We start from the raw sequence: 26,691 nt of genomic DNA on the forward strand, positions 1-26,691 counted from the left end.
CTGCTACCACTGAGAACAGTCTAGATCCAACCTCTTTGGAACCCCCTTTCAGGTAGTTGAAAGCAGCTGTCAAATCCCCCCTCTTTCTTCTCTTCTGCAGACTAAATAATCCCAGTTCCCTCAGTCTCGCCTCATATGTCATGTGCTCCAGCCCCCTAATCATTTTTGTTGCCCTCCACTGGACTCTTTCCAATGTTTCCACATCCTTCTTGTAGTGTGGGGCCCAAAACTGGACACAGTACTCCAGATGAGGCCTCACCAATGTTGAATAGAGGGGAATGATCACGTCCCTCGATATGCTGGCAATGCCCCTACTTATACAGCCCAAAATGCCATTAGCCTTCTTGGCAACAAGGGCACACTGTCGACTCACATCCAGTTTATGACAACTGTTTTAAGGTAAAATAATTCAGAAAATGAAAAGGCAAATATTGGACTAATCTGACCCTGAATGGCAAACCTATTGCCCTGCGAGGCTGCTAGACAGGGCACTGGTAAGGGGCAAGGCCACGCATTCCCGGCCAGGTGAGGTGGGTGTTTACCAAAAGTAATGGTAGGCATCAACATAAGACCCACCATTGTGACTGGCACTAGTTGGCCACCCTGGTGCCAGGCTGAGCACAGGACTACATGTCTGAGCCAAAGTCCAGTGAAGTAAACGGGAGTCTTTCCATGCATTTGAATGGGCCTTTGATCAGGCTAAGCCAATAGAAAAGGTCTCACTGACTCCAGTTGGCTTTGGATTGGAACCTAGATGGGCCCTGGGGATCCAGCAAGTTCCTTGTCCCCTAAGGTCTGCTCCCTCCAGGTGACGATTGGGGAAGCGTGCACTTGCATTCATGTCTTATACCTGCTCCACAGCAAAGCAAAGCACTTCACCCGGCAGCATCTTTCACAGGCATTAACACCACAGAAAAGCAAATGGGGAAAAAAACGCTACAGAATTACAGTCTAGCGTCCCACTGCACGCCCTCTGCAGCTGTGAATAACAATGGCAGACGTACTCCTACCTTTATTTATTTTTATCTGAGGTGGGTGGGCTTCCATTAACTTTCATTACCATACGTCAAAGGGAATAATTAGACAAGTGATCGTGTAACTCTGTGAAAGAGATTGCATCCATTATTGAGAATTTCATTTAGAAATGGACCCCTTATCCAAAATACCCTTTTCTTTAGTACCTTCCTCGAGAGTTCATCGGCAGCAAGCTAGGCTCTCTTTAGCCAACGCTGTTAACAAGGGAGAAGAGAAGGGTTCATTAAAGTGTACAAAATAGTTGATCAGCAGAGGGAAGCCTATTGTTCTGCATTAGTATCTGAGATGAACATAGAGGAGCCTGGCTTCACATTCAGGACTTGATCCAAAACCTGCAGTGGGCTCTTCCTATTGGGCTTTGCATCAGGCCCTACGGTCTGATTCTAGCTCCTCGGGAAGTCCGTGCACTGACTTGCATGGGAACTGGAATGAACCCTAAGGAAGGTTTTCCCATTACACTCATGCCACAAGGAGTTTTCCACGGTGAAGCAGTGATTTTCATGCTTGCTCTTCGCTGGTAATAAAACGTAGGAATTGCCGGACTGGTGAGCCATCTACTCCGCTGACATTGGCCAGCCCAACTGCTTCGCAAGAGGAGGGAAGAAACCTTGCAAGAGGGGGAATGCCGAATGTGAGCTTTCTGAAGAGCACACTGCAGCGGGAAGGCAGACTGTGATCACTTACAGGGCAGTACGTGGAGGTAAAACCAGGAGTAATGGGACGATATTCAGAAAGGAAACACCGAGACTGACTCACCTGACCTGTTTCCTGGCAATGAGATCTAGATGGCTGTGGAATAGGCTCCCAGGGGAAGTGATGTAAGGCTCTTCCCACTTAGAATATTCAGGGCCTTAGCGTTAAAAAGACAGACTTGAGGCTCACAGTGTTTCCTTACGCAGTCACTGTATGTGCACCCGGAGGCACATGCTGCTTTTTTAACATCCAAGTCATGCCTTTTACACGAACCAGGGGAATACACTGAAATCTACTATAAGTAACAGGTCTGTACTGGGAGGGGGAGGGGTCTCTGAGGCACTCACAGATTCTTTCTGTAATAATACCTAGCACTCCTCATGTGCTTGACAAGGTCAAAGCACTTGACAAACATAATGGGCCAGATTCTGAGACCCGAACTGAGGTCAAATAACCTCTTACTCCACTCAAGTCCAGGGGGTCACTCATGGAGTAAAGGTGGTGGGATCTGGGCTTATGTCCCATTGACTTCAATGCTAAACACATTTAGCTGAATTGGGGCCTATAGTTATTTGGGGGAAGGGGTGTACACACACACACACACATAACAATTGTGAGAGACAGACACATGGGCTCCTTTTGCAACTCAGAATTCTGTGGCCATTGCGAAGTTTCACCCATCACACTTTTTTCCCCATGGGGTCAAATCCTCCTCCCGTTCGGTGCTTTAGAAATTTAATCCTAAGTGACTTAGGCTCTTTTCAAAATGGAACTTAGGCTCCTATGTCTCACTGAGCGTCAATGGGATTTAGGCTCATAAGGGCTGCAGTCCTATTCTGAAAATGGGACCGAGGGTCCTAAGTCACGTAGGCGCTTTTGAAAATGTTTCCGTTAGCCTTTACTCAGGTAAAATTCCACTTGCCTGAGCGAGGACTTCAGGGTTTGGCCCAACCCTGGTGGGAATGTCAGTAGCCACCGTCCGTTAGCACTGGTACTTAGGTAACAAAGTGCTAGGTGAGCCTTAGAAATTCCTTCTGTTAGATAGATCGGTTTGGTAACTGGACACGTCTTTTAAAATGAAGAGGCATAGCGTACTCCACTTACCTTATGTGGCGGCCACTCCCTACATTCTGCAGCCTGGTCTAGGGCCTCAGAAGTCTGGGCCTAAACCTATCCCAGCAATATCATCTGCTGCTTCACCCATTGGAAGTGCTGAGAAGTCCAGGGGCTTTAGTCACTTCTTTAAGCTTTGGTTGTCCAAGGGGGAGAAGCCTGTTAGTTAGAAGAGTTGCGAGTCAGTCGGCATTTTGATGGTTTAGTCTGTCAGTGAAAATAGCCAAAGCCTCAGCTAGCGACCTTTGTGGACTATCTGATTATCCGTATGACGGTGCTACCCAACATGCTGCTCCCCTAGGGTAGCTTTGTGGTGACTGCTTTGGAAAACACACATTTACTTGCTGTTTGTTTGTGTAATGCAGACAGTTGTCCCTTGAGACTGGACTGAATTTGCCAGCTCCTTTGACAAAGGCCACAAAACAGCTGGCCAATCGGTGATTTTCTTTCAACGCTAACCTGTGTCAAACTCAAACCAATGACCTCGGATCTGGACCCCATTCCTTGCACCGTTCAGGCTCAAGGTGAAATTCATCCCTGTGTGGAGGACCCTCACAAGACTATGCACCAATTAAGGCAAGCCCTATTTGGAGAGCTTCAGTAGGATGCAAGTGATGCATAGACCATGTGTGGGGTGAATTTCCTTATTGTCTTTATGCAATGGTAATCAACAACCTTATAGGTGGAAATACTGGGTCATCAAGTCAATTTCTTCCCTTCCAGTGCAGGATTGTTTCCTGTGGTACTTACTCAGGTGTTTTGATCAGGTTAATTGCAAATGACTCAAGGGCTCTCACCATTTAATTTTTCCAGTTTTTTTAATTTTTTTTAATTAAGCCTTATTGGCTTCTGCGCTCCTTTAGAATGGACAGAACATCTAGTCACTGAACAGAGACAGTGCTAGCAGCGACCTTTCTCCCCAAAATATTCTTTAACCTTTGTGCAACCCAGCAATATTTATTTTTTTTCTGACATGCAAAATACCCCAGTGGTCAGGACAGAGGTACATTGGCAGATGATGGAAAAGAGGGTCTCATGGGTAAGGCCGTCTATATTGCCCTGGAGAATTGGAATCTATCCTCTCTTTTCCAAAGAGGGCAGAAAACACTTTAATTTTCTCATCTGAAACCTGTTTTCTTTTATGGCTGCTTCAAATGTTAGGACACTTTATTGTACCATCTTTACAACGCCATCTTTTGTGAACCAGACACGTAGGTGATGTCAGTAGCTGGACCATCTGCCAATGTACCTCGGTCCTGACCACCTATTCTGTGGAGATGCGGTGGACATCCTCAACTACCCCAATATATTGGGGGTAGAGATGATTTTGTAATGTGGTCAAATATCTTATTAGAATTACTTTGCTTGATTGGGCTGAACCAGTATTGCAGATTAATGGCCCTTTAATGCCAGAGGGTGTGCTCTGGTCATCACAGACATTCCAATTTCTTCCAATGAAATTGGAGAATATATGTTCCACGAGAGTAGGTTGAGCCCATCAAACTCATTTCATAGTTGACTTCATCCATATCTGGCCTCAAGTCTCTAGAGATGAAGGACATTAACTCCCTGATCCAGAAAAGCACTTAGGCATATGCCTAACTTTAAGCATATGGGAGTAATTCAGTTGGAGTCAATATTAAAATTAAGCATGTACTTAAGTGCTTTGTTGGATCAGGGCTTAACGCTCTATTCTCCCCGGTCCTGCTCCATAGTCTGTATTGTTCATAATGAAAACAGAAATAGGATTTAATGTAGTTAACAGTTGTGGTACAGGAGACCTTTTCCAAACATATTATCCTGCCAGCAAAGGGCAGGGTCATATATCTTCCTGCTCTCCCACCGACAAAGCTACCAGCCCTTGTTGGGGGTAGTTTTATATTGTCGGCAGGAGATCTCTCTCCTGTCGACAAAGAATGGCACAGCTGTGCTGCTGTAAGGTGCGTAGCATAGACATAGCCTTTAGTCTTTCTTCCCTTATATAACACCCATCACCATGGTGTCTGAATGCCTATTATAGACCTAAAGTGCTTCAGGCCGCAGAGATAGGAAGGTGCATAAAGACTATACTTCCAATTATGGTTTATGGGGCTGTCAAGGCTGGGCAAGTTTTCTGGTAGATTTTTGTAAAAATACAAAAAATCGAGGGAAGGGCATGGAACCAGTTGATGAATGGATTGCCCTGCACACTAATAAATGGAAGGGCACAGAGAGACCCACAAGAAAAATGCCTTTGCAATGTAAACATTTCTCACAAACACTGCAGTTAATATTAACATCCTACTTAGAAAAAAGGATCAATCTTGTCATTGGTGCATATGGCAGGGCATGGATGGTACTTTCAAACAAAGGCCATAAAAGCACAGGTAGATACCACTGCAAAACATAGATAAGCTGATTGTTGTAATGAATGATAAATAAAAATTCTAGAGCAAGGGTTCTTTCGCTCACACGCTCACCACTAACCATGAGGGTTAGCAACATTTATTCTAATTATGGCACTTTCATGACAAAAGTAACAATAGACATCATCAGTTGTAAGGTTTAGAAACCTCTTATACAGTGTTTTCAAATGTTTCCCTTACCTGAAAGGCAGAATAATCTAATGTAATAAAACCATAATTTGCCGCAATAGAAATAATCATATTGTAACAGGGAAAATGAACCAGAAATAGAAAAATGCTACCACTGTGGAATTCTAGTGACACATAACTACCTAAGGGATTCATACGCAGTAGGTGGGATTTTCAAGCCATTTAGCCTTAGCCTAAATCTGCCCTCATTGATGTCAGTGGTAAACAAGCATTAGGACAATGCAGAGTGCTATGAAAATCCATCTCCTCGTTCAATTTTCAGTACAGTCTCATGTAGCACTTAGGGTGCGCATTGCGGTTGAGTGAATTGTGAGGGGAGTTCTATGCAATGTAACATTCTGCTACGAAAAGTAATTCCGAGTAAAAAGAGAACAGGAAATGCTTTTGTACTATTTTTGAGTCCTTGCGTTGTTAATGTTTTGGGACCCTTTTGCCCACCTCCAGTTCCCCATGAACCCTGTTGCCATGGCAGTAGCAGTTTGCAACCCAATAATTACTTTCTATTTATGAAAACAAAATTGACATGTATGGAAGTGCTCCCAGTTTAGGGCCCGAACCAACTCTCATTAAAGTCAAAGGCAGGTCTAAGGAATGAACTGGAGTTGTGTAGTGAATGTGTGATCCTACAGACAATAGCCTGCCTCCTTTGTTGCAGCAGTTGGATGGTGTGGAGTGAATAAGGCGGAGGGTTGCAGCAAAAGAAAAGTGGGTCTCATGGGTAAGGCCGTCAATATTGCCCTGGAGAATTGGAATCTATCCCTGCCTGTGCCACCAAGATCCCCTGTGATGCTGGGCAAGTCGCTAAAAGCACACATTTCAAAGATGGCTACTAATTGGTGGTCTCATTTTTTTTGGGTGTCCAGTTTCAGACGCCTGAGGCCAGATTTGTAGAAGTGCTGGGCAGTCACAGTTGCAGCTGAAGTTGATGGGAGCTGTGCTTTGAACTTCTACTATAAAAAGCTACGTATTCTGACAAATCAGACCTGAGATGTCTCAAATTAGACACCTGAATTCAGTGACTATTTTGACCATTTTGCCGTTACTCTTTCTGGGCATCTGTTCCCCATGTTATAAAACGGAGTGTGTGTGTGTGGGGGTGAAATATCAGGGGTGGTGTGAAGATAAATTCATTAACGTTTGTGAAGCACTCCGCTACCCTGGTGAGATCACCGTAGAAATGCCCAAGAGGAAATGAAGAACTTTGTATTCAGTACAGTGTTTGAGTGGTGTATGTTAAACAACGCCTGGGGCTACATACTGAATGATGAGGATAAAAGGTGATAGTGAATAAGTACCCATTCGTTGAACGCTGTCCATCCTGTGCACCAATTGAGGCAGAAGTGGTGTGGAAAAAATAGTAATTAATGTATTTACTTTAAGTAATTAAAGGCAGTATCACAGTGCCAAATTTCAAGTCACTGCTCCAAGGCATGGAAGAATTTTTTTTCTAACATGGACAAAATATTGTCCTTTAATCTTATGTCCCAACATGACTGAATTGTTTTAGTTGCCTCAAGCTGAATTTTTTTGAAAGTTTCAGACTCCTTGGCATGGAAAACTTCAGCCCAGAAAGTTAAAGATTGACAACATTTTATAAGGAACTGAAACCGGGTCTTATAAATAGAAGTGTCAGGCAATCTTAACTAGTTGTCACTACGAGCGCCGACTGTAGTGAAAAGTTGGATAAATTAAATATTATTTGTGTAGTTGATTCAACAATACAACTTTAAACAAATAATGCAAGTGTATATATTAGATTATTAGACCCATTGGGTACGTACTGGTGTTCTGGCAAAGGAAGTGGTAGCTACTTCCCGGAGGTCTTTGTGCCTTTAACATTGTGGATAAGAACACTGTGGCTTGGCTTGACTGGATTGCATAGGCCAAATAAATTAGGCCTATTCAAGTGGGCATAAAGTGCTTCCGGTGCATTGACCAGGTGTTGTACTCAAATGAAATTTCTTGTTGTCCCTGTGGAAAAACACACACAGTGCTTTGGGCAAACAATGCTCATTTGTTTCTTACTATCTAGAATGAAAAACAGAACCTGCAATGTTTGTATATTTTCCTAATGCATATTAGTAATCAGCACCATTCCCACTAGGGTCATGTCCCTTTTCATTACATATGATGCTGGTTTAGTGGATTAAAACTTAGCCCTCAACATGTGCTTTTTGGGGAGAAGTTTACTAGGTCAGGGCTAAAACAATGAATACTTTTTTAATCAGTTGCAAAGATTGGTTTAAGGAATGTTTTTAAACGTTGATGGGTGTTTAAAAAGAAAAACGTTTATTAGTCTTAGCCAATTCTTGTGCCACAGGTGCTATAAAAGTTATCTCTATTGTGTTTGATTTTTTCTAATGACTAATTTCCCCAGTGATTAGGGCCAGAGTTTGCTCTCTACCACCAAATACATCCCTGATGTAACACCATTGACTTCAATTAAATTATATCAGGAATTAATTTGGCTCATGGGGGTTATTCGTACACTAAATATGATGCCATTAAGACATAAGTAAGTAATTCTTAGCTCTGCATTGCACCTTTGCTTTGTTTATCAAGTCAACCAATTAATACATAGCCCTGCTGTAATGTCCCTGAATTGTTGGCAGCTAAGAAAGGGAATATAGAGTGGTGCAGATCAGAGGCCAGGTAATATTCAGGAGCAGGGGTCATAGAGGGGATACATCCTATATCCCTGTTTTTGGCAGCTGCGATAAAGGCATTCTTTCACCATGTGATCTCCACTGTCATATAGTGTTACTGCGTGCTGTTAACCAGCTGCCATATTCTACTCCAGAGGTGGCTGCACTTAAGTGAGGCCAATTTTTTATAAGGCCATTTTCGTGCTATATGGAAGCACTTTAGGTTATCAGTTTTGTTCGTTACCATTCTACATTATGTAAAGTAGAGAACCCTGTGTCGCTTAACTCCAAATTCCCAGATAGTTTCAACCGTTGTCGTAAGTGTAAGGAGATTTGAAGTACTGCAGTTTGTCCAGGCTTTCCACTAGCAAGAGATGTGAGCTCTTTTGGCCTCATGCGTAAAATGGGTTCGAATCCCAGAGGCAGCAGCTCAACACGGAGCACTCTGACTTGTGAGTTTCACTTTTGGGCTTGAGAGCAGTGCACTGGCTGTGGCTGGATATCTCAGAGATGACAGGGAGATGAGATTGTGCTCTGCCATGTTTTGTCATGCTGACTATGACCTTGCTCGTGAGTCTTTCCACTGATTTCAGTTCGGTGCTTTTGAAAATCCCATCGGGTGCCTAAATACCTTTGAAAATCTGGTCCACAGGCACTTACTTTGCAGCACGGTGTCTCTTGACATCTAAAGCTATCGCGCATGCTGTGTGCGCTACTGGAGATGCAGTGTCTTGCTGCTTACTGTGATAGGAAAACTTCTTAGCATAGCTCAGTTCTTCAGTAAATATGGCCTTAAGCTTTGTGTTAGCCTCTGTGTTAGTGAGCGAGGCTGGGGTGTTCTGGGACATGGAACGTACCATCGACGGGAGAAATTGGAATGTCTGTAATCTCAGTGGGTGCGCTGTGGTCATCAAAGGGCCATTAATCTGCAATACTGGTTCAGCCCGTTCTAGCAAGCAAAGTAAGTTTTTGTTGTATTCAGGGACATGTGCAGCTCAAAGCAGGAAGTGAGTTGGCTTTTGCGTAGACGGTCATTCAGCTGTATCATTAAGCCCATTCTCAGCAACACTTCGTTTAGGGTGACCAGATGTCCCGATTTTATAGGGACAGTCCTGATATTTGGGGCTTTTTCTTATATAGACTCCTATTGCCCACTCACCCCCTGTCCCAATTTTTCACACTTGCTATGTGGTCACCCAAACTTTATTGGCCTGGCCAGTTACTCTGAGGACCAGGGAGCCCTTGCTGGTGGTCCAGAGTACTTGCTAGTCACATGGCTCTCTTTCTTTCCAGCAGCTCAGTCGCATTGAAAGGCAGCACGCCACACACGAAATACTTCCCTAATTTTCTGTGCTCAATAGCTGTAACTGCTGCAGGGCTATTGCATGATAGCAGGCAAAGGCGGGGTGCCATTTGCAGTTGTAAATTCGAGGAGAGGGATTCCTGAGACAATTGCTCTACTAAGAGGCAATCTCTACCATTAGGGCATTTGAGAACTATTGCTGCATAAACAATGCAATGCAGGGCTTCTTCTAAAGGCTCATATGAAGACAGGTGATTCTGAGCATCAAATTCATTGTAAGTTTTTGCAGTTAGTAAGTGCTGAACACCATGCCCAATGGTCATTGTGGTTTAGCAGTTTCCACTTTGCTGGCCAAGCCAGGTACTTAACAGATGTTATATTGTACTACTGAGGCCCACAGTGAAAACCAGAAATGAAAAAACTATCGACAGCAAACAATTTATTAGCTGAATTTGGCCCTTTTCCCTGGTGAATGAATGATCTACAGCAGATTGTGATTTTTACAATATTGCTCACTAGGTGGAGTTGTTCAAAGGGGTGTAATTTTGTCTGAGTGAAACCTCCGGGTGTAATTGCAAAATAGTCCTTATGTAGCTCTATTTGCTCCTTGAAATTAGTCCCTCAAGCCAGTCACATCCTTAATTGGATGTCCTTTATCACAGGGACATTCTTCTGGTCCCAAATTATCAGTGAACACACACAGTTGTTGAACAATAGCAAGTGTTTCTCAAAATGGCTGCCGCTACTCTGCTGGTCTCCATATGTTTACAAGTTTACTGATTGTATTCATCCTGGATTTGCTTCCCATGAATGTTGTGAATGAAGCCTCCCTCGTTCAATAAATGGGGATGCAATACTCATGACGTGAATCAAAATGGGATGGGTCCGGGTCCATTCACCATTACCCTGTTGCATTCAGATCCATCCAGCAGCCACTGAGGGAGTCTGTAACTTGTCTGTGGCAGCTCGGCAGGCGTTAGCTCGGATTTTGAGCTCATGCCCCTATTCGAGGGAATTGCCTACCAGATCATGAAAAACCTACTTTAAAAGATTAAGGGATTCAGACAGTGTAATGCCTCTGCAAATTATAATCTGGGGACCAGAAGCCATCCTTTTGTAACCACTAGACTATAAATACACACACAGCTTTAAAGGACTCTCTCAGGGGACTTTTAATTTTTTTTAAAAAAGGAGTTCGTATCTTCCCTATTTAGCGTGAGTCCTTGAAACCAAAATCTGTTGCTATAGGGAAATCTTGTTTCACTATCTCAGCTGCACATGGGTTTGTTATTGTAGGGTCTCCCAAGCATTCTGAGCCTTTCCCCAGTAAGGGGCTGTCCATAAATTGGCGGGGGATCCTTTGTGTGTTTGTTAGAGTGTGGGTGGGACTTGAAAACTCACCAAAAACATGTTATGTAATTTATGGACAGCCCCTAATGAGGTGCAGGAGCAGGGTGACTGGCCTTTCCTGGTCTGACTCGTCTCCCCCCCCCAGTCCATTACGGAGCAGCAGAGAAGGCTGCTGATCTCAATTTGCAGTTCTACTCAACAAGTAAGTGCATAAAGTGACACCTTCTTACCAAGGGGTGCGTGTGCATTCATTGCAGGTAAGGGAGCTTGAGTTAGATTCTATTCCTCCCGGTGCATCATTAGGAAATGGTATAAAAATACCACACGAGGGTGTTTGGCAACATGTCTTTGCACCTCCCGCTGCCTTTCACCTGTCCATTGGCCCCACTCACTGCATTATCCATACACCACGCAGGAGATTTGTCTGGTTTTCTGGCTCACTTTTCCATTGTTCAGCCCCCAAGTCCTCTCCTCGTTGGATTGCCTCTTTATACTCTTCTCTGGAAGGAGTTAAAAGGAGCCAGCAGTTCAGAAACCAGACAAAACTCCGCCGCACTGTAGATTAGGCTGCAGCACAACACGCCGTGATTTAGGAAGTAACCAACAGCCTGCACACCTGATCCACTGTCCCTCGAAAGAAAGCGAAGGACAAGTCCCTGCCGTGCTCTGGGCTTCCACTGACGGGATTCCTGGCAAGGCTAAGATGATTCCTAGTAAGCAGAGTGGTTATAGTTTCTGATGGCCTCAATATGAAAACAAGGGCTGTAGCGAAAATCTTTTATGCCTTCCTTTAACAGCAGGAGTCATTTAATGCCATAGTAAATGGAACTTCTTTTAAGGATTCTGCTAGTGATTTTCATTGGCTTCTGTCCCCAACTGCTCTTTAAATTGGAGCAGGTCTCAGCTAACATAACACAAGAAGCTCGGGTTATCGTCACAAAAACATGTCAATCACTGACCCTCCCTTCCTGTTGTCATTGGAGAATTCCTTTCTGAAATGGACTATGTCTGGTAACATTGAAGGAGATACAGGCTACCTCTTGCCTCCTTTTTTTAGAGCTGGCACAAATTTCAAAGTGAGAGTCTAGGAGAAAGGCTTGAGTGTGCTGCACGGCGGTTCCATCAGAATGGGCCAATCCTAACAGCAATGAGGACAAACACTTCCCTGGGGTAAAGGCCAATGGAGGGCAACTTTTATTTAAGAACTGGAGGTCTAGTTGCTGTTGTCTGATGCTAAGGATCAGAACTGGCACTGTGTGAAATCTTCCAAGTGAAATCCAAGATTTGAAATAGGCTCACTGGAATATTGGCCAAGAATTGGGAATGTGAATTGAGCGAACAAGTTTCAGTCCCCACTGGGACTTAAAGTTGCAGCTTAAAACAGTCAAAAACTTAGTGGTTTTTTTGACCCAAACTAGGTGGCAAGAATCATATTAAGAATTTGAGTTAATTCACCTGAAACTTGCAACCTGAGGCATGAACCCACAAAAACTGACCAAAAGAAAGCAGTCATACAACCTTCACTGTATCTCCTTGAACTGTTGCCAAAATTTGCACTTCTCTAATCAATGGGTCATTATCAGTATTGTTCTTAACAGAAGAAAAGTTGCAATATTTCCTGTTTTTTTAAAAAAAAGACAGTACCAGGGTTGTTCCCAATCAAATGATTGGTTTCAGTCTCAACTTGGGTGGAAGGGGGTAGAACTTGATTTAATACAGCACTTCTCATGCTGAAGGTATTATAATAGGACTTCCAAAGCAACAAATAATTTTGAAACATCCTGGGATGTGTTATCATAAAGTGCAGAATAATTTAACTCACCTAGTAGTGCCTAGCTACTGAGTCAAAGCAAGGGGATAAACGAGCATCTTCTGCTCAGAGAAAAGCAAGTCAGCCATCTCCGAGCAGGGAGTTCCAGAAAGAAGGGCTATCCTGGGACTCAATGGGTGGTGCTTGGCGATGGAGGGGGCAGGAGGAGTGAACAAATCAGAGCACGATTCTGCAGAGCTTTGTCGGTCAGGGGGAGCGTCCAGGAGCTTATTTAGAGTCTGTGACTGGTGTGGCTATTGCAATTGCCAGAAGTGGATTTGTGCATCTGCTCAGTCTGGTGCCACATAGAAAATCTAGCAATAAAATGCTCCTTTAACAAGGGGTTCCTGTTAGCCCTCCTGACTTTCCCCAGCAGCTATTAGACCCTTGAATGTACCACTGTTAATCACAAGCTCTCCTGGCAGAAAAGGCACAGCTCAGCAGACCCAACTATGTGCCAGCTCTACAGGATAAGCTGCTTGTGGGCTTTAGGTGCCTGTTGTGGTGCTGTTATGTAAACTAACTTACATATATGGTGGTAGTAATATATAAAGCAGCAAATGGCAACAGGAGGCGGTGGCGTGGTGCCTGACATGCCGCCTGCTCCCTTTGGCAGCAGTCCATATTTGCCTGCTGATGGTCTTTATGGGCAGGTGTTGTGACCACTGATGGCTAAGAACATTCAGAGAAGTCCAACCTGCCTTTGAGGCTAGGTGGAGACTTTAAAGATCCAGAGGGCTGTTAGGAACCGCTATGATCACTGATAGGTGGAAATGGTTTTCCCATACCATGAATATTTCCTTACTCTGAAGGGGGGGAAGGAGGAGTCAATCTCAAAAGTATTCAAACTGAAGTCATTTTGATAATTTCAAAACGTTTCAGTTGATCGTGACTTTACAATTATTTTTTCAGTGGAATTAGATTAAATTTCTAAATGAAAATGTCAAAACGTTTCCAGAGTTTTGTAGCTTTTCAAGTTGAAATTTGTTGAACCCTAATGCTGTTTTCACAAAGAACTTTGACTAATCAGGGAGTTGTTTTTGGTGTGTTTTTTTTTTTTTTTTTTTGGATAAAACAATCAATTGAAAAATTCCTGACCAACGCTACTGCTGGGAGACTTGACATCATAATGAGTTTTTAAATAGTAACTGAGTCAGTAACATCTTGAGGCTATTTGGTGGTCTGTCTGAGGGCAGTTGATGTTCAGTCTGGTTCCTGGTAGTTTTTGTGGCTTGCACATGGCTATCTTAATAATTAGAAGTGAGTGAATGAAAATCTTGCTCCTAGAAATGGCCTCTCCAGACAGAGAGGCAGAGTGGTTGCCTATGCTGAACCTTGTTCTGCAGAGACCCTGTGGTTTGTTGCTGTATCGAATATTTTATATGGCGTCTATACTGAAAGATTCTTGTTTTAAAGTGTCCTAACAGGATGATAATTCCATCATATTAAAGCACATTTTTGAAACCCTAAGGGCCATATCCTCCTCTGAGATCAATGCTGATTTACACCAACTGAGGAGCTTGGCCTAAGATTCACAACAACTGTTTCCTATTTATCTCCATGAGCCTAAAAATGGGGTAATTGCTAAGGGATCTGTCAAATATTTTGCCCAGAAAGATAAACACATTGCCCTGTGCATACTAATGATCTTTCTTTAATGCAGTAACAGAGAGTCGCAACAGAAACTGACTCACCAATAAATGCATAAAGTTACTTTATTTTCAGTACACATTTAATTTTGAAAAATATAAATGCTAAAATATCTCATCTTGTTCATCTCTTGATTCCATAAAAGTCACAATAGAAAGCTTCATAAAACTGTAAAATACTATAATGTTATAAGGAATTTCACGTTTTTATATTACTGGAAAAAATCATTAATATATTGAAATGTTTTCTGCTTTTTTCCTTTTTGTTCCACCATCTTGATCTACTTCATTTTAAAATAAGTTTTTATTCTCTCCTCCAAAGCAAATACAGACTTAAGAGGATTCAAAATAATAGAAGTATCTGAAAGTGCGTGTTGATTCCAAAAATGTAATGAATACATATATGTATCAGCCATAGGAATGGCTACAAAGATGAGACAGAGGGAGACAATCACCATTTTCACATTGTAGGTCTGGGACAGAGTTAGCTGTAAAGTTTCATTGGATAATATTAGCCCTGAGTAGCAGAAGCTCATCTCATTAAGGGTGCTCATTGATTTCGGTGGATTTTGATTCAGCTCCTAAACGCACTCTCAAAACATAAATTTGAGGCAAACTTCCCCCATCCAAACACTGCCACGATTTTTTGACATAATTGCTATTTAGTGTCACAAGGCTGAAAGAGTGCAATGAAATGCTAGTTCATGAGACCCTAGATAGGCTGATGCTATCAAAGGGCCACTTGGCTGCAGTTCACCTTTTGGAGCCAGTAGGTCTTTTTGTTTGTTTGTTTGTTTGTTTCAAACAAAAACCATTCAGCTTAGTGCTCGGTCCTGAAAAATCCCAGGCTTCTGCCACAAAGGAATTAAATGTGTATAGATGAGAAAACTACCAATCTTTGATTATTATTTTTTTCTCCCATCCCTAAACAGTGTCACCCTCTGTACAAGAGCTCAATCTGTTAAAGCAAAGAAGACGACAGAAATCAGCAGTCAATACATTTCAAGTACATTTAACATGGTTCAAAAGTGGAAGACCTCATTTTCTGGAGATTGATCACCAGGTAATAGCAAATGTAAAGATTTGCTGTGCTATGTGTGTGGGGGCGGGAGGGTGCATTGTAAGCAGTTCTTATTCTCTCTTCCTTCAGTGCTTTTCTAAAAAAAAGAAAAAATCTGCTGTTGTCCAACACGAATTAATTTATTTCAATCCTTCCTCAGCAAGCACATGTGGGTTTCTCTAAACCAAAATCAGAGGGTCTGAGCAGAAGAGAACAAAATCCTACACACGCATACTTTGTACATGGTACTTGGCTCTGTTGTTTCACATTATAGTGGGTTGTGATTTTTATAGAGGAATGAAAAGTGTTTTATGTTTTAAATGAACAGAGCACACCCAGATACACAGCACAACCCTAAGTATCTATCCTCCAGTTGGCCAGCTGTGTTAGCTGAAGGCAATATACACTCCCTTCCTGAAGGTTTCAGCTGTCACTTAGGAGAATCAGGGTTGGACTGTTTATTGGATGCTAATCTGCCAAGGAAGGAAGGTCGCATTTCCTTCCCTTTGTCACTGTCACCAATTTTCATAACTTTCCAAGTGACAGCGAATTACTCTTTATTTTGTCCCTCTAAAGCAGAACTAACTTTTTGGACTGACCAAGGGCTGGACCTTAGATCGCCTGCTTTGGAGGGGGAGGGTGTATATTTGTTTTTTAAATGCAGATGTAAGGTGGGATGCTGAATTTGGCATTTAAAAAAAAAAAAAGGTATTTACCACCCCACCCCCAACTTCTAATGTGCAATGTTGTTGCTAAACATGATACACTGGTGTGTTATAGGTGTAGCTCGTAAATAATACCAGTGACAGTCGGAGAATAATGGGCTGGTTTCTGGATGGGTGCAAACTGGTGTAGCGTCAACAGGGCAATGCCAGTTATACCTGCCCAACAGCCCTAATAAGGTCAGGCTGCAATTATTATGGTCCATATTTCGGCTGTCTTAATACAGCATTTTATTTAAAAATAACGTTTCCAGAGACTGCTATAGCATATTTGGACGAAGAAAAAAAACCCCTCTACACTATTCTGTGCCTGTTAGTGATGGGAGGCTAAAATATGGCCTATCGGGTCTCAGAACTCTCATGACATTGATGTTTTTAGTTGAAGATGGGCTGTGTTCTTTTCATTACAGCTTTGCAGGCCATTAGTCATCTTGCAGCAGTTTCATTTCCCCTGAGGCATCGAGTACAAAGTGTTAGAAAGTAGCTTGTGGGGGGGGGCCCACAGGTTATTTTTTTTAAATGCACATGGTATCAAATATTAGGCCAGCCCCTTAAAGCCACTAGGAGGAAACCCAGCCTGTGGCAAGACGCCCATTGCTTTCAACAGAAGCAGCTGCATGCTACCACACTTCCGACACCCCTCCGAGGTGCGGCTACTATCAATGGCTAGGGGCCAGACTGTTCTCTTCACTTTCATTCACAGACACAGTAGATCTGGCAGAGGGGCAAATAAAAGTGGAGTGCCAATCCCTGGGTTTCTTGACCCTATAAAAGTCTCTGCCCGAAACAGTGCTCTCTCATGCCCAGTCTCCTCTCCAAATGCTGTGGAGAAACAGGTGGTAAGATGCTGTCGACAGGGTCAGCATTTCCTGACTGTTCCCCAAGAGAAGAGGAGTTTGGAGGTAAAAACCAGCTGGGAAGGCCTGAGCATCTGGGCTCTTCTAGAACCCTTGTTGGTAGGGTGGGTGAAGGGGCTGGAAAAATATGCATGGGGCCCTTGAAGGAACAATGGAGTGGAAATTGGAGCAGACCCCTAGCTGAGTAGCAACTAAGAGTCCCCCATGGAGGATAAACGATGCCATGACTGTGTGTACAATGGAACCTTGTCAGACAGTCACATGGATAAATTTCATAGTAATGCCCAATTTCCAAAATGGTTTGGTATGTTTATTTTTTTAAAGTATATACAAGAGAGGATAAAAAATACCTCATTCAAAGTGACATTTGCCTGCTTTGTTTAGAAGCAAAGTAATGTGGATATTTTATCCATTTAAAAAGATGCATTCTAAATGGTATCTTTGTCATGGTGGATTCTAAGTTCTATACACAATGGTGAATGGATCTGGGGGAGTACAGTACATTTATCTGCATTCAGAGTGTAGACTTTCATGACTGATTGGTGGCTTTCCTAAGTAGGAAATGTTATGGATGTATATATCCAGATAAGTAAGATTAAAAACTATCTTCCTCTTAACCATATGATCATGGTGTCCACGCTGTATTACATGCAAATGTGTACAGCCACACACGTCTGTACATGAAATAATTCTAACTGTACTGTATTGGAAAGCAACAAAATTAATACAATCAGCATCTGTCCACTGACACTACCAGTCAGTACATCAGTTATTGCCATTAAATGCAAGTCTCTTCCTACACCACACAAGAGTTAACCTACATCCTGTCACCTTCATGTACAGCTAGAGTCTTTAAAAACAAACAAGCTTCAGATGGAAGGTATTATTAAAACTGATCCAGCCCTATGCCATGACTTGGAGATTGTGTAATTTTTGTAAAAATCACATTATATATCGTACAATACATTTTTACAGAAAGCCTGGCATCTAGCAATAAGAGGTAGAACTACTCCAAACTATATGTTTCCTGCTGCAGGAAAAATTCATTTTTCTTTACAGTAATTAAAAAAAAGTTTAAAAAATTGACAAAAAAGTTGCAGGTTAGGCCCCATAATTTAAACAAAATAATCTAGGAAAATAACACTCTTCAGTGTACCTGACAGATAAGTCCATTAAAGTGTTTAAAAAAAAAGTTGCATAGGAAAGGGACATTTCAGAACACAAGCTACAACGCTGGCAATAGTTTGTCTGTGCTGGGAGTGAAGTACCTTTAAGTTTTCCTTCTCTTGACACTACAAGTATAGACTTTAAGAGCAAGTTAGTATAGCAGCACTTTCCAGTAGTGTAGTAAAGACATTGAATTAGCCTGGAGGTCAGTTTTGTTCTGCCAGACAGAAAAAAAGAAAAACAAACACTGATTCACAACTAAGGTAATGTCAGTTCCTCTGACATTTCACAACGGTATTTATAATATATCCTTAATACTTCTGCCCTCTGCTTAAAAAAATGAGAGATGCGTGTGTGTCTGAGTGACAGAAGGCAAAAACGAATGTTGGTGAGTGGAAAAACTGGGTGAGAAAGGTAGAGGGAAGGTACAGTGTGTGTCAGATTTACCTATGCGGCAGGGAAGCAGAGAGCATTTTAATATTTGGCTGGTGACAAAAAAAAAGTTCAGTATAAGTTTAACAAACAAAAAAGTTACAAAGTAGTTTCTGTTCCCCTGCTCCTCCAGAAATAACCATTGTCTTCAGGCTCAAGTTCTATTCTAATTTGAGGCACAACTTTCACTGGAGTTCGTGGAGGGCTGAAAGCAAAAAGAAAACAAGGTAAAACATATGGACTGAATTTATGTTTCTAGTGCATTTTGAAAGGATCAAGTGATTTCTCCCCAACTCCTTCATTACAAAATACCACTTCTGATTTACCAGTGCATGCAACTATTGACAAGTCACATGAAAATAAAGTGCATTCACTATGTTTTAACATGAGGGAATCTTAACATTTTACTTCTTACTGGCCAAATAATGCTTGTTAGTCTAAGAGATGATGGTATGTCTAGAAATGGGATGAATAGTCAAGTCTCACTCAATTCATGCATAAATAACAGAGTATTCAGGATTTTAGTCCTATGTATATTAAAACAGCCCAAATATTCAGTGGTGGCTGCAGTCTGTGGTATCTATTCCTAACACAATCCTACATGCCTTTATAAATCCAACTTTGGGGCTTAATCCTGCAAGAAGCTAACAATTCTCCTGCACTGAATAATTACAGATATGTATATTTTATTTCATTACACCTGAGATCCATCATGTCATGCACTCAAAATAAAAAGCTGCTGCTTTTTGTTTTAACATGAAGAGATCACTTGCTAATCTTTGGGAATTCTTGGACAAAATCTCTCTGGCTGTTTGAGTAGTAAATTCAATAGTCTGACTCTCCCACCAGCAGCACTGCAAGGCCATGTCAGTGCTAGGCTCAGAACCTACTGAAACATGCTACTGCAGCCATGTTTAAACAGGGTGATTGGTAAAAGGGTTTTTAATCACAGTTCCCACTCCAGTGGGGATGGGATTTTCTTTTTCATTGTGGAAACCTGTTTGTGGCCCTAGTTTGGCCAGGTACATAAGCACTTACTCCTTAAACAGCAGCATGTGTGTAAGTACCTGGCTGAATTGGGGCATATGAAACTCAAGTTACAGACTATTACTTAATAGGCTATCCCACAATCTGCTGCTACTCGAGGGGCCAAAGTCTGGGTTCTGCGCTCATAGCACCTGGGTAAAGTGCTTGTGAGCACCTCACCCCCCTGAAAACCAATCCTGGAGAAACCTCACTACAGCCGGTTGCTCCATTGCTAGTGAAGGTGTTTGGGAGGGAGGAATGTTAGGCAGTACTGCTTGGGACTCAGAGAGCCACCACCCTCCTCCTGTTCTGGAGAATGCTCTCAAACATACGAAGGAGGGGCATCACCATCTCCTGAATGTCTGGTCCTAGTAGGCATGCGCACCCATGCAGATAGATGCAGTTAAACAACAGCAAGTACCTCAACTTTCTTATACTGTGGCCTGGCATAATTCCTTACAGGTACACACAGTCTGTCTTGATACACAATTAAAGAAAATCCTATCTGTCAATGAGACGACTTCGCTTTTGTGGCAGCAATTGTTTCAGGGTAATAAGTTCCTCAAGGTCCCTCTGCTAAGTTATAACTCAGCTTTTATTATTTGTGTGTCCTGATACAATTAAGTCAATGGCAAAATTCCCATTAACTTAAATGGGAACTGGATTGAACCCCATACAGATGTTTTTTTTTTTTTGCCCCACTGCAAAGCAAGCCTCCCTTTCAGCCTGGACCTATCATATACCTCATGAGAGCCACACCTCCATTGTATTTACTGAACGTACAATACATCTCCTGAGACCGTGCTGTGGAAGCTCCTACCTTGGCATAGTGTGTGACTGAAGGAAAGGAATTTTATCAGCATGATGTATGGCGTTCAAGGAATGTTGGTGATTTTTCTCCTGTTTAAGAAAAAACAAAATCGTTTGTCACAGCATTCAGCCATTAAAAATATAAAGTTCCCCTCTAGCAAGTCCCCAAATATTTAACTATGGAATTTCACAGATTCTGAAAAAGCATGGAAGACATCAACAGAATCAAGCTGAGACAGTCAATTGAAGGGAAAAAACCTCTGCCATCAGTGTGACACAAAATGCTAATTTTCAAACGTCGTCACTTTGCATGCACAGAGGCAAGTTTTTGGTTGCAGTTTAAAAAGTAGATACCCATGCACCCACCACTACATGCATATTTCATTGGCCCAGCACTGTTTGAAACTTCACCTCTAATGTTCTGACCAACCAAACATAGCATGAAAACTCACTCCATACTTAACTGGAGGGTGGTGTAATTAGGGCTGCAAAATTCAATTTAAATTTTTTTCCAGCTTTTATTGATTTAAATTTGTGGAAAAATATGGGAGGGTCAGAATAATTTAATGATAGCAAACGCAAAGATGGAAAAAATTTAAGCTTTGTAACTGTTAAGACACAAGTTGTCAACACCCGTCAAAGTCTACAGAGTAAATATCCTTAAATCAAACTCTAAGTGCATTTTTCTTACATCACCTAGCTGCAAATTTCAATTATCAATGGATAATGATGAAAACTGATGTTTACCAACATGTACTGATAAACATCTAATCCTTCCATCCTACTGGATGAATTCAATATTTGTAAACTGCTGTGAACATGCTGCAGAAGTATTATTATGCTTTCGAACAAAGCCTTTCGCAGGATGATACCGCAGTGTAGACAGATACCAGCTACTCTCTCAAGAGCAAGAAAATCCTCCATTATAATTTTTGCCTTGCCAATAAATAAGAGTCAATTTTATTTTTCAAAATGTAAAAATACATCTAAAATATTTATTCAAGCCACTCTACGTTTTAGCTATTCACCACTCTGAGTGGGAAGTGCTCTGATAATTTGACTTGTTATGAAGATCTCAACAGATCCTGAACTATAGTAATACAGCATTATGCTAGTGAAAGATTAGATTATTTTTACATGCACAGACATTGCAAAGGGGGTCAAAGTGGGATCATTAGGCTGAGCGCCATGATAAGCCACCCTCCTGTAATTCTGTGCAGTTCACCATATTGGGTGATTTATTTTTCTGGTATATCTGATCAGCAAGGAGGCTGAATCAGATTTTACATCTACAGTACTGGGGCAATGTCAAAATAAAAATCATATTTGAAAAATGCTTTTGCCTGTCACATTAACAACACTTTAAATTATTCAAATGGAGTAAGTTGTGCAACTCTAATTTTTAGCATTTCAGGCCATTTGATCAGTGAAACAAGAATTGTCTGCATCACTTTTTGGTTCTCACAATCACAATAATGCTGTTGTATTTGGATTTCTATCAATTTCTATACATATCCGGTTTCTCTGTCTCTTTAACACACACACACTATTATAGGTACACTTTTCAAAAGCACCTACATCTCATTGGTTACAATCAATGGGCCAATTTAAGATTGTAGTGTAGACAAAGCCTAAGTCACTTGCGCACTTTTTAAAATGATATCCTCTGGGCCTAAACATTGACGGAATTCCTTTAAACAAAAAGGAAATTGGATAGCTATGAAATTTCAAATTGCAGTACAACGCATCCATAATCTTCATCAACAGAGAACATAAATAAAGTCAAAAAGAATTTACTATTTGACCCTTAAATGCTCATTGCCAGCACCTCAATAATTGTTTTAATACAATAATTTGTGTTTCCCCTCCAATTCCATTATTCCCAAACAGCATTTTCATCTACTGCTTGTCATTTTAAAAAGCTGACACAGACCCCCTGAGAACTCATGGCAATTAATCTGAAATTCCAGGCTATTAAACAAATTATAACACTAGAAAATGCAAATGGCTATAAACAAAAGTTAAAAAGGGGGAAAAAAATATAATCAATTGTGGATATTCGAATAAAAAAAAAACAAACGCAAGTCACCTAAGAAGGCAAATATGTTAATGCTGCATGGTTTAAATGATCACCGCCTTGTCAATTAAATGATTTAAGAAGATCAATGACAGGCCTCATTTGTTAAGCGCTGATTTTTGTGATTGTTTGGAACCTAAGGAAACAAAAACAGTAATGGACAGTGGTGCTGTTTCTACCCGCTGCAATCCAGAACATTAACAGCAAGGGAGAGAAACCAAGTAGATACCACACCAAGACACACACACATACACAAAAACAACAACAGCCAGAAATGGACTGGATGATTTAGAGGGTTAGAGAGAGAGAGAGAGAGCTAGCGAGAGACCTGTTAGTAGCTGAGTAGAGGCAGTTAAGGTGGCGGCACCAAGAAGGATAACACAAAACTTGCAAAAAAAGAAAAAGAAAAAAAAACAAACCTCCCCCAAAAAACTAGAGGCCTGAAAATTGTTTTAAAAAGGAAAAGAGAAAACTTCTAAGGGATAGGACAGATCTTTGTTTTTTTTTTAATTCAGTCTCTGTGTGCGTATATACACGTGTGTGTATCTTTTTGGCAGTGCAAGACACACTCAAGCAGGCATGCAAGAGGTTAGTTCTACTCACTGTCGGAAGGTTTGCTATCACTTAGGAAAGGTTCCTGTTCCATGATGTCCATTGGAATTTTAATACTTGGGACTTTTTCTGAGTAGGGGCAGTCGGACTGTGAAAGAAACGTGCAAAAGGTCTTAGAACATTGCCACTGCTCTCTCTCTCTTAGTGTCCCCCACATATTCAATCCATCCTTCACAGCGCCACTGGCGGAGAGGAGTGAGAAAGGGAAAAAGGGATCGTCCACCTCAGTCGTTTCCATGCGCTCAGCAGCCCCGTCACACCATACTTCCCCTTCCCTTACTACAAAAGCAAGACAGATTAAAGACGCACGCAGTGGAGCTTTCCACCTTCTGTCCCGCCCCTTGTCCCCAATTTATAAAACTCTGCCCTGTGTCCAGCTCAAAGATGCCAGAGGGGCAACTGCCCCAAGCTGAATGGAAAATACAGATGTATGCTGCATTCTCAGTGAGAAATCACACAGGACTGCGGCGTGTGAAAACCCATCAGAAGTATCCCTCTGCTGCCATTTCTTTCTGAAATGCCTCAGGGATGTTTCTTTTCCTCTGAAGTTGCTATAACTGAGATGGGCAGAGTCCCATAGCATCCCCTGTCAGACGGGCTTTCTTATCCCCCCCCCCCATTCAAAAAAATGACCAGTCCCAATTCCAATTCAAGTTACATTTAATTTAGTTCCCTACTTCCACACTCCATGTAAGAGCTTTTATAATCCAGCAGAAGCATGACTAAGCAGCTAGCACCATCACACAGCACTCTGAGGTATTTTCGGTGCAGAGAGGGGTTGCCAGTACTTTAGCAAGTGAGTCCCACATGTTTTCTCCCTGAGGGCCCTCTCTTGACTTTAAGGGGCTTTGGCTCAGACCCGTAGCAACTGATAAACACCATGTTCCAGGAATAGTGTACCGACAGGAAAGGCTAGACTCTATTAATTTGGATTGCCATTCAAGGAAACAGTTAAGCACATACTTAAGTCCTATTGACTTCAGTGGAACTTAAATAACACGCTTAAAAGTTAAAAGCCTTGGTTACCCATGTAAATAAAAACACTTTCTCATAACTGAGGAAGGGCATACCAGCACTTGGGAAAGCAATTAATATTAAGTTGCACTTTGCTAGAAATGTTTAGATATTGTTCCTGAAAAGATATAGGTCCTGCATTGATGGACCCGGCACAGTATGCCATTTGAAAGGTTGGGTAGGAAGACCTTGTACAGAGGTCTTGTGGTATCTGTACCGATTGTTGGGTATTTTACAAATGTTTCTAGTGGGAATCTGGTACATTTCAAAGGCAAAACATTTGCTCTTCAGAAATATTTTTGTGAGCTTCAGTTCTGACAGGGATGGTTTAACAGCAAACATCCAGAGAGGTAATGAAGCCATCCCAAATTACCCTCCAACAAATCACAGTTGCCAGGCAAAGGAATATAATAAATGTGATGAAAACGCTGACACTAGAGGTTCTTCTTTATACATTACCATTTGCAAGAAAAGAGATCTCAAATCTCAATATGCAAAAAAAGAAAAGCATTAAAGGTTTTGCATCTTCAGCATTTGGCAGCTCTGACAAGGTTACTAAATGTGAATCCTGATCTAAACATAGTGGTCCAAAATTTTTTTTAATTTTTTTTTTATTTTTTTTTTTTAAAGGAGTTACTAGTAATTTTTGGGAGCCCAACTTGAAACACTTTCATGAGGTCTGATGTTCAGAACATGCTCCGCTTCTGGCACTCCTTGAAGGTGTCTCATGATGGGCACCCATGTAGGCTAGGGAACCAGGGATGGGATACCTGCATGTGCTTCTGAGCTGTTCCCGCCTTTGCACCTAATTGCTAACAAATCCTTACTTAGAACTCAACAGGTCTTGCCTCGTTCATTCTCTCTAAGGCCATATATATTCTATATGCCCTAAAATGTCATCTTTGGACACGTGTTCATTGATACATTATACCCAACCTGCTTTGTGCCATCTCCCAAGGGCAGGTTTATAGAATAAAAGAAAAAAATATACCACCACATACTATCTGCAGGAATCCTGTTACAATGAGTGCTGAAAAAATGTCCTAAGAAATGTTAACTAAAGGGAATGTTAGGTAAGCCAGCCTCCCATACAACCAAATACTGTAAATGTCAGTAACTAGATATCCTGAGTAAATACACAACAGTCACAACCACCCTGCACTCAGGCGTACTGCTATAATCACTGAAAGTGTTAGAAATCAATCCAGTAACTTCCTTTTCATCATGCACAATGGGTCTTAGCTCCAGTGATGTACATGGAACGTTGTTGGGCCTGGGGGCAATGTAGGACGTTCTGGGAATATTATAATGAGCTGTCTGACATGGGCTGGTCCAACGGATCAGCTGATTATGGAGCCTAGAAGCAGCTTTGAAACTTGCATCCTATGGGCTGACTGGTGGGATAATAGAGTGCACTGTAAAAGTACCTGTATGGAATTTCTAAGTTGAATGTGCAATTTGTGCTATTTTTTCACCTCTTTCTTCTCCTAGGAGGAGGGGCAGCATTCCTCTTCAGGGGAGCATCCTTCCTCCCCCAGCCACAGGAGTCAGGTTCTTCATGGAGCAGAGGAAGAAGTAGCCCCACTAACACTAGCCCAAACTCTCTGCCTCATTGTACTTTAATAGTTAAAGCCCCATTGTCCTTTCCCATTGTCATTCAGCTGGGGGTAAAGAGAGCCAACTCCCCAAGAGAAAGAGGGTGATTTAATAGACAGGTGACCTCAAATTGAGCCTTGGTAGGAAAATGCTTTAAAGGCACAAGGGCAATATTTTTGTTTAAGTGCATATGGAACAAAAAAACCCCAACTGAAGTATTCTAAGGCACATGGATCAGTCACAGCACTTAAGAGCAACATTAGCAGCTATGCTTCATTATTTTAATGCACACGACAATCAGAGATTAGAGCTCCGAGTAAATCACACTCTAGACAGCCACTTATCCTCTCTCAATTTTCAAGCCAGGATTACCAGCCACAAATAAAAGACCTTGCAGAATGTGACTAAGCAAGTCACATCTTTGTGCGCTTTTAAAAATGAAATGAATGAATTAAAGAGCTGTGGAATACTCCAAACAAGTGTATTATTTTCGCTGGTAGTGGAGCTGGTTGCCCAGAGCTCTTACATCCTAAAGAGCAAAACAAAAAACAGAAGTGAAAGAGTCAGGGCGTAAACAGACTAGGGAAGAGAGAGCACTCAGAACATATAACATTTCAATAGACACGGAGTAGAGTGTGCTTGTGAAAACGGGACTCTTGGTTCTCGGAAATGAACGTTCCGCCAGCGGAGGTTAGGGACATCTGAAAGATGACAAGCTCAGGGCCAGGTGCCTGCAGCGGGTAAAGATCATGCTGAGTCTGAGTCAAACTAGGCAGGGAGGAGGGAGTGCACCTAGGGACACCCAGTATTAGCTAGCTAGAGGTCATTACTTTACGATGGCAGGAAGCTCCTTACATCGTCATTGTCACTATCCAGACTGCCCTTCTTCTTTTTCTTCTTCTTCTCATCCTCTTTCTTCTTCTTGTCCTTTTCTGGAATGACGTCGTCAAGGAAACTGAGGTCATGCTGGGAGAAGACGTAGTCCATGGCTTTTCTGACGGCCACAAGCGCCAGGATCTGGTGGGACAGAAATTCAGCATTCCCTTATTTAAATGTTAGCATTCCCCTAACTCACTGAGGACATTACCTTTAGTCAGGGATTCTGGCTTTACCCTGTGTATTCAAT

The 26,691-nt window shown here is 41.9% G+C and overlaps 1 protein-coding gene and 1 long non-coding RNA gene across 7 annotated transcripts in view; one reads left to right on the forward strand and one right to left on the reverse strand.

The window, feature by feature from the left end:
* Positions 1-15,032: 15,032 nt before the first annotated feature.
* Positions 15,033-26,427, forward strand: LOC117877959. The gene is made up of 3 exons (XR_004645862.1): positions 15,033-15,255; positions 18,564-18,657; positions 25,461-26,427. It is a non-coding gene; the product is annotated as an uncharacterized LOC117877959 (long non-coding RNA).
* Positions 16,484-26,691, reverse strand: part of SLC4A4 (solute carrier family 4 member 4) — a 250,479-nt gene continuing 240,271 nt past the window's right edge. For 3 of the 6 annotated variants that reach the window (XM_034771671.1, XM_034771669.1, XM_034771666.1), the window contains 4 exons: positions 26,421-26,582; positions 22,947-23,043; positions 20,277-20,356; positions 18,498-18,635 (listed from right to left, as the gene is read on the reverse strand). In XM_034771671.1, the coding sequence (XP_034627562.1) occupies positions 20,313-20,356; positions 22,947-23,043; positions 26,421-26,582 (303 nt within the window). In that variant the 3' untranslated portion in view covers positions 18,498-18,635; positions 20,277-20,312. Of the gene's footprint in view, positions 18,636-20,276; positions 20,357-22,946; positions 23,044-26,420; positions 26,583-26,691 lie in introns of all 6 variants that reach the window. The other 3 variants (XM_034771668.1, XM_034771667.1, XM_034771665.1) reach the window with 1 other exon arrangement.

This window comes from Trachemys scripta, chromosome 5 (genome assembly GCF_013100865.1).
Source record: "Trachemys scripta elegans isolate TJP31775 chromosome 5, CAS_Tse_1.0, whole genome shotgun sequence".
NCBI lineage: Eukaryota > Metazoa > Chordata > Testudines > Emydidae > Trachemys > Trachemys scripta.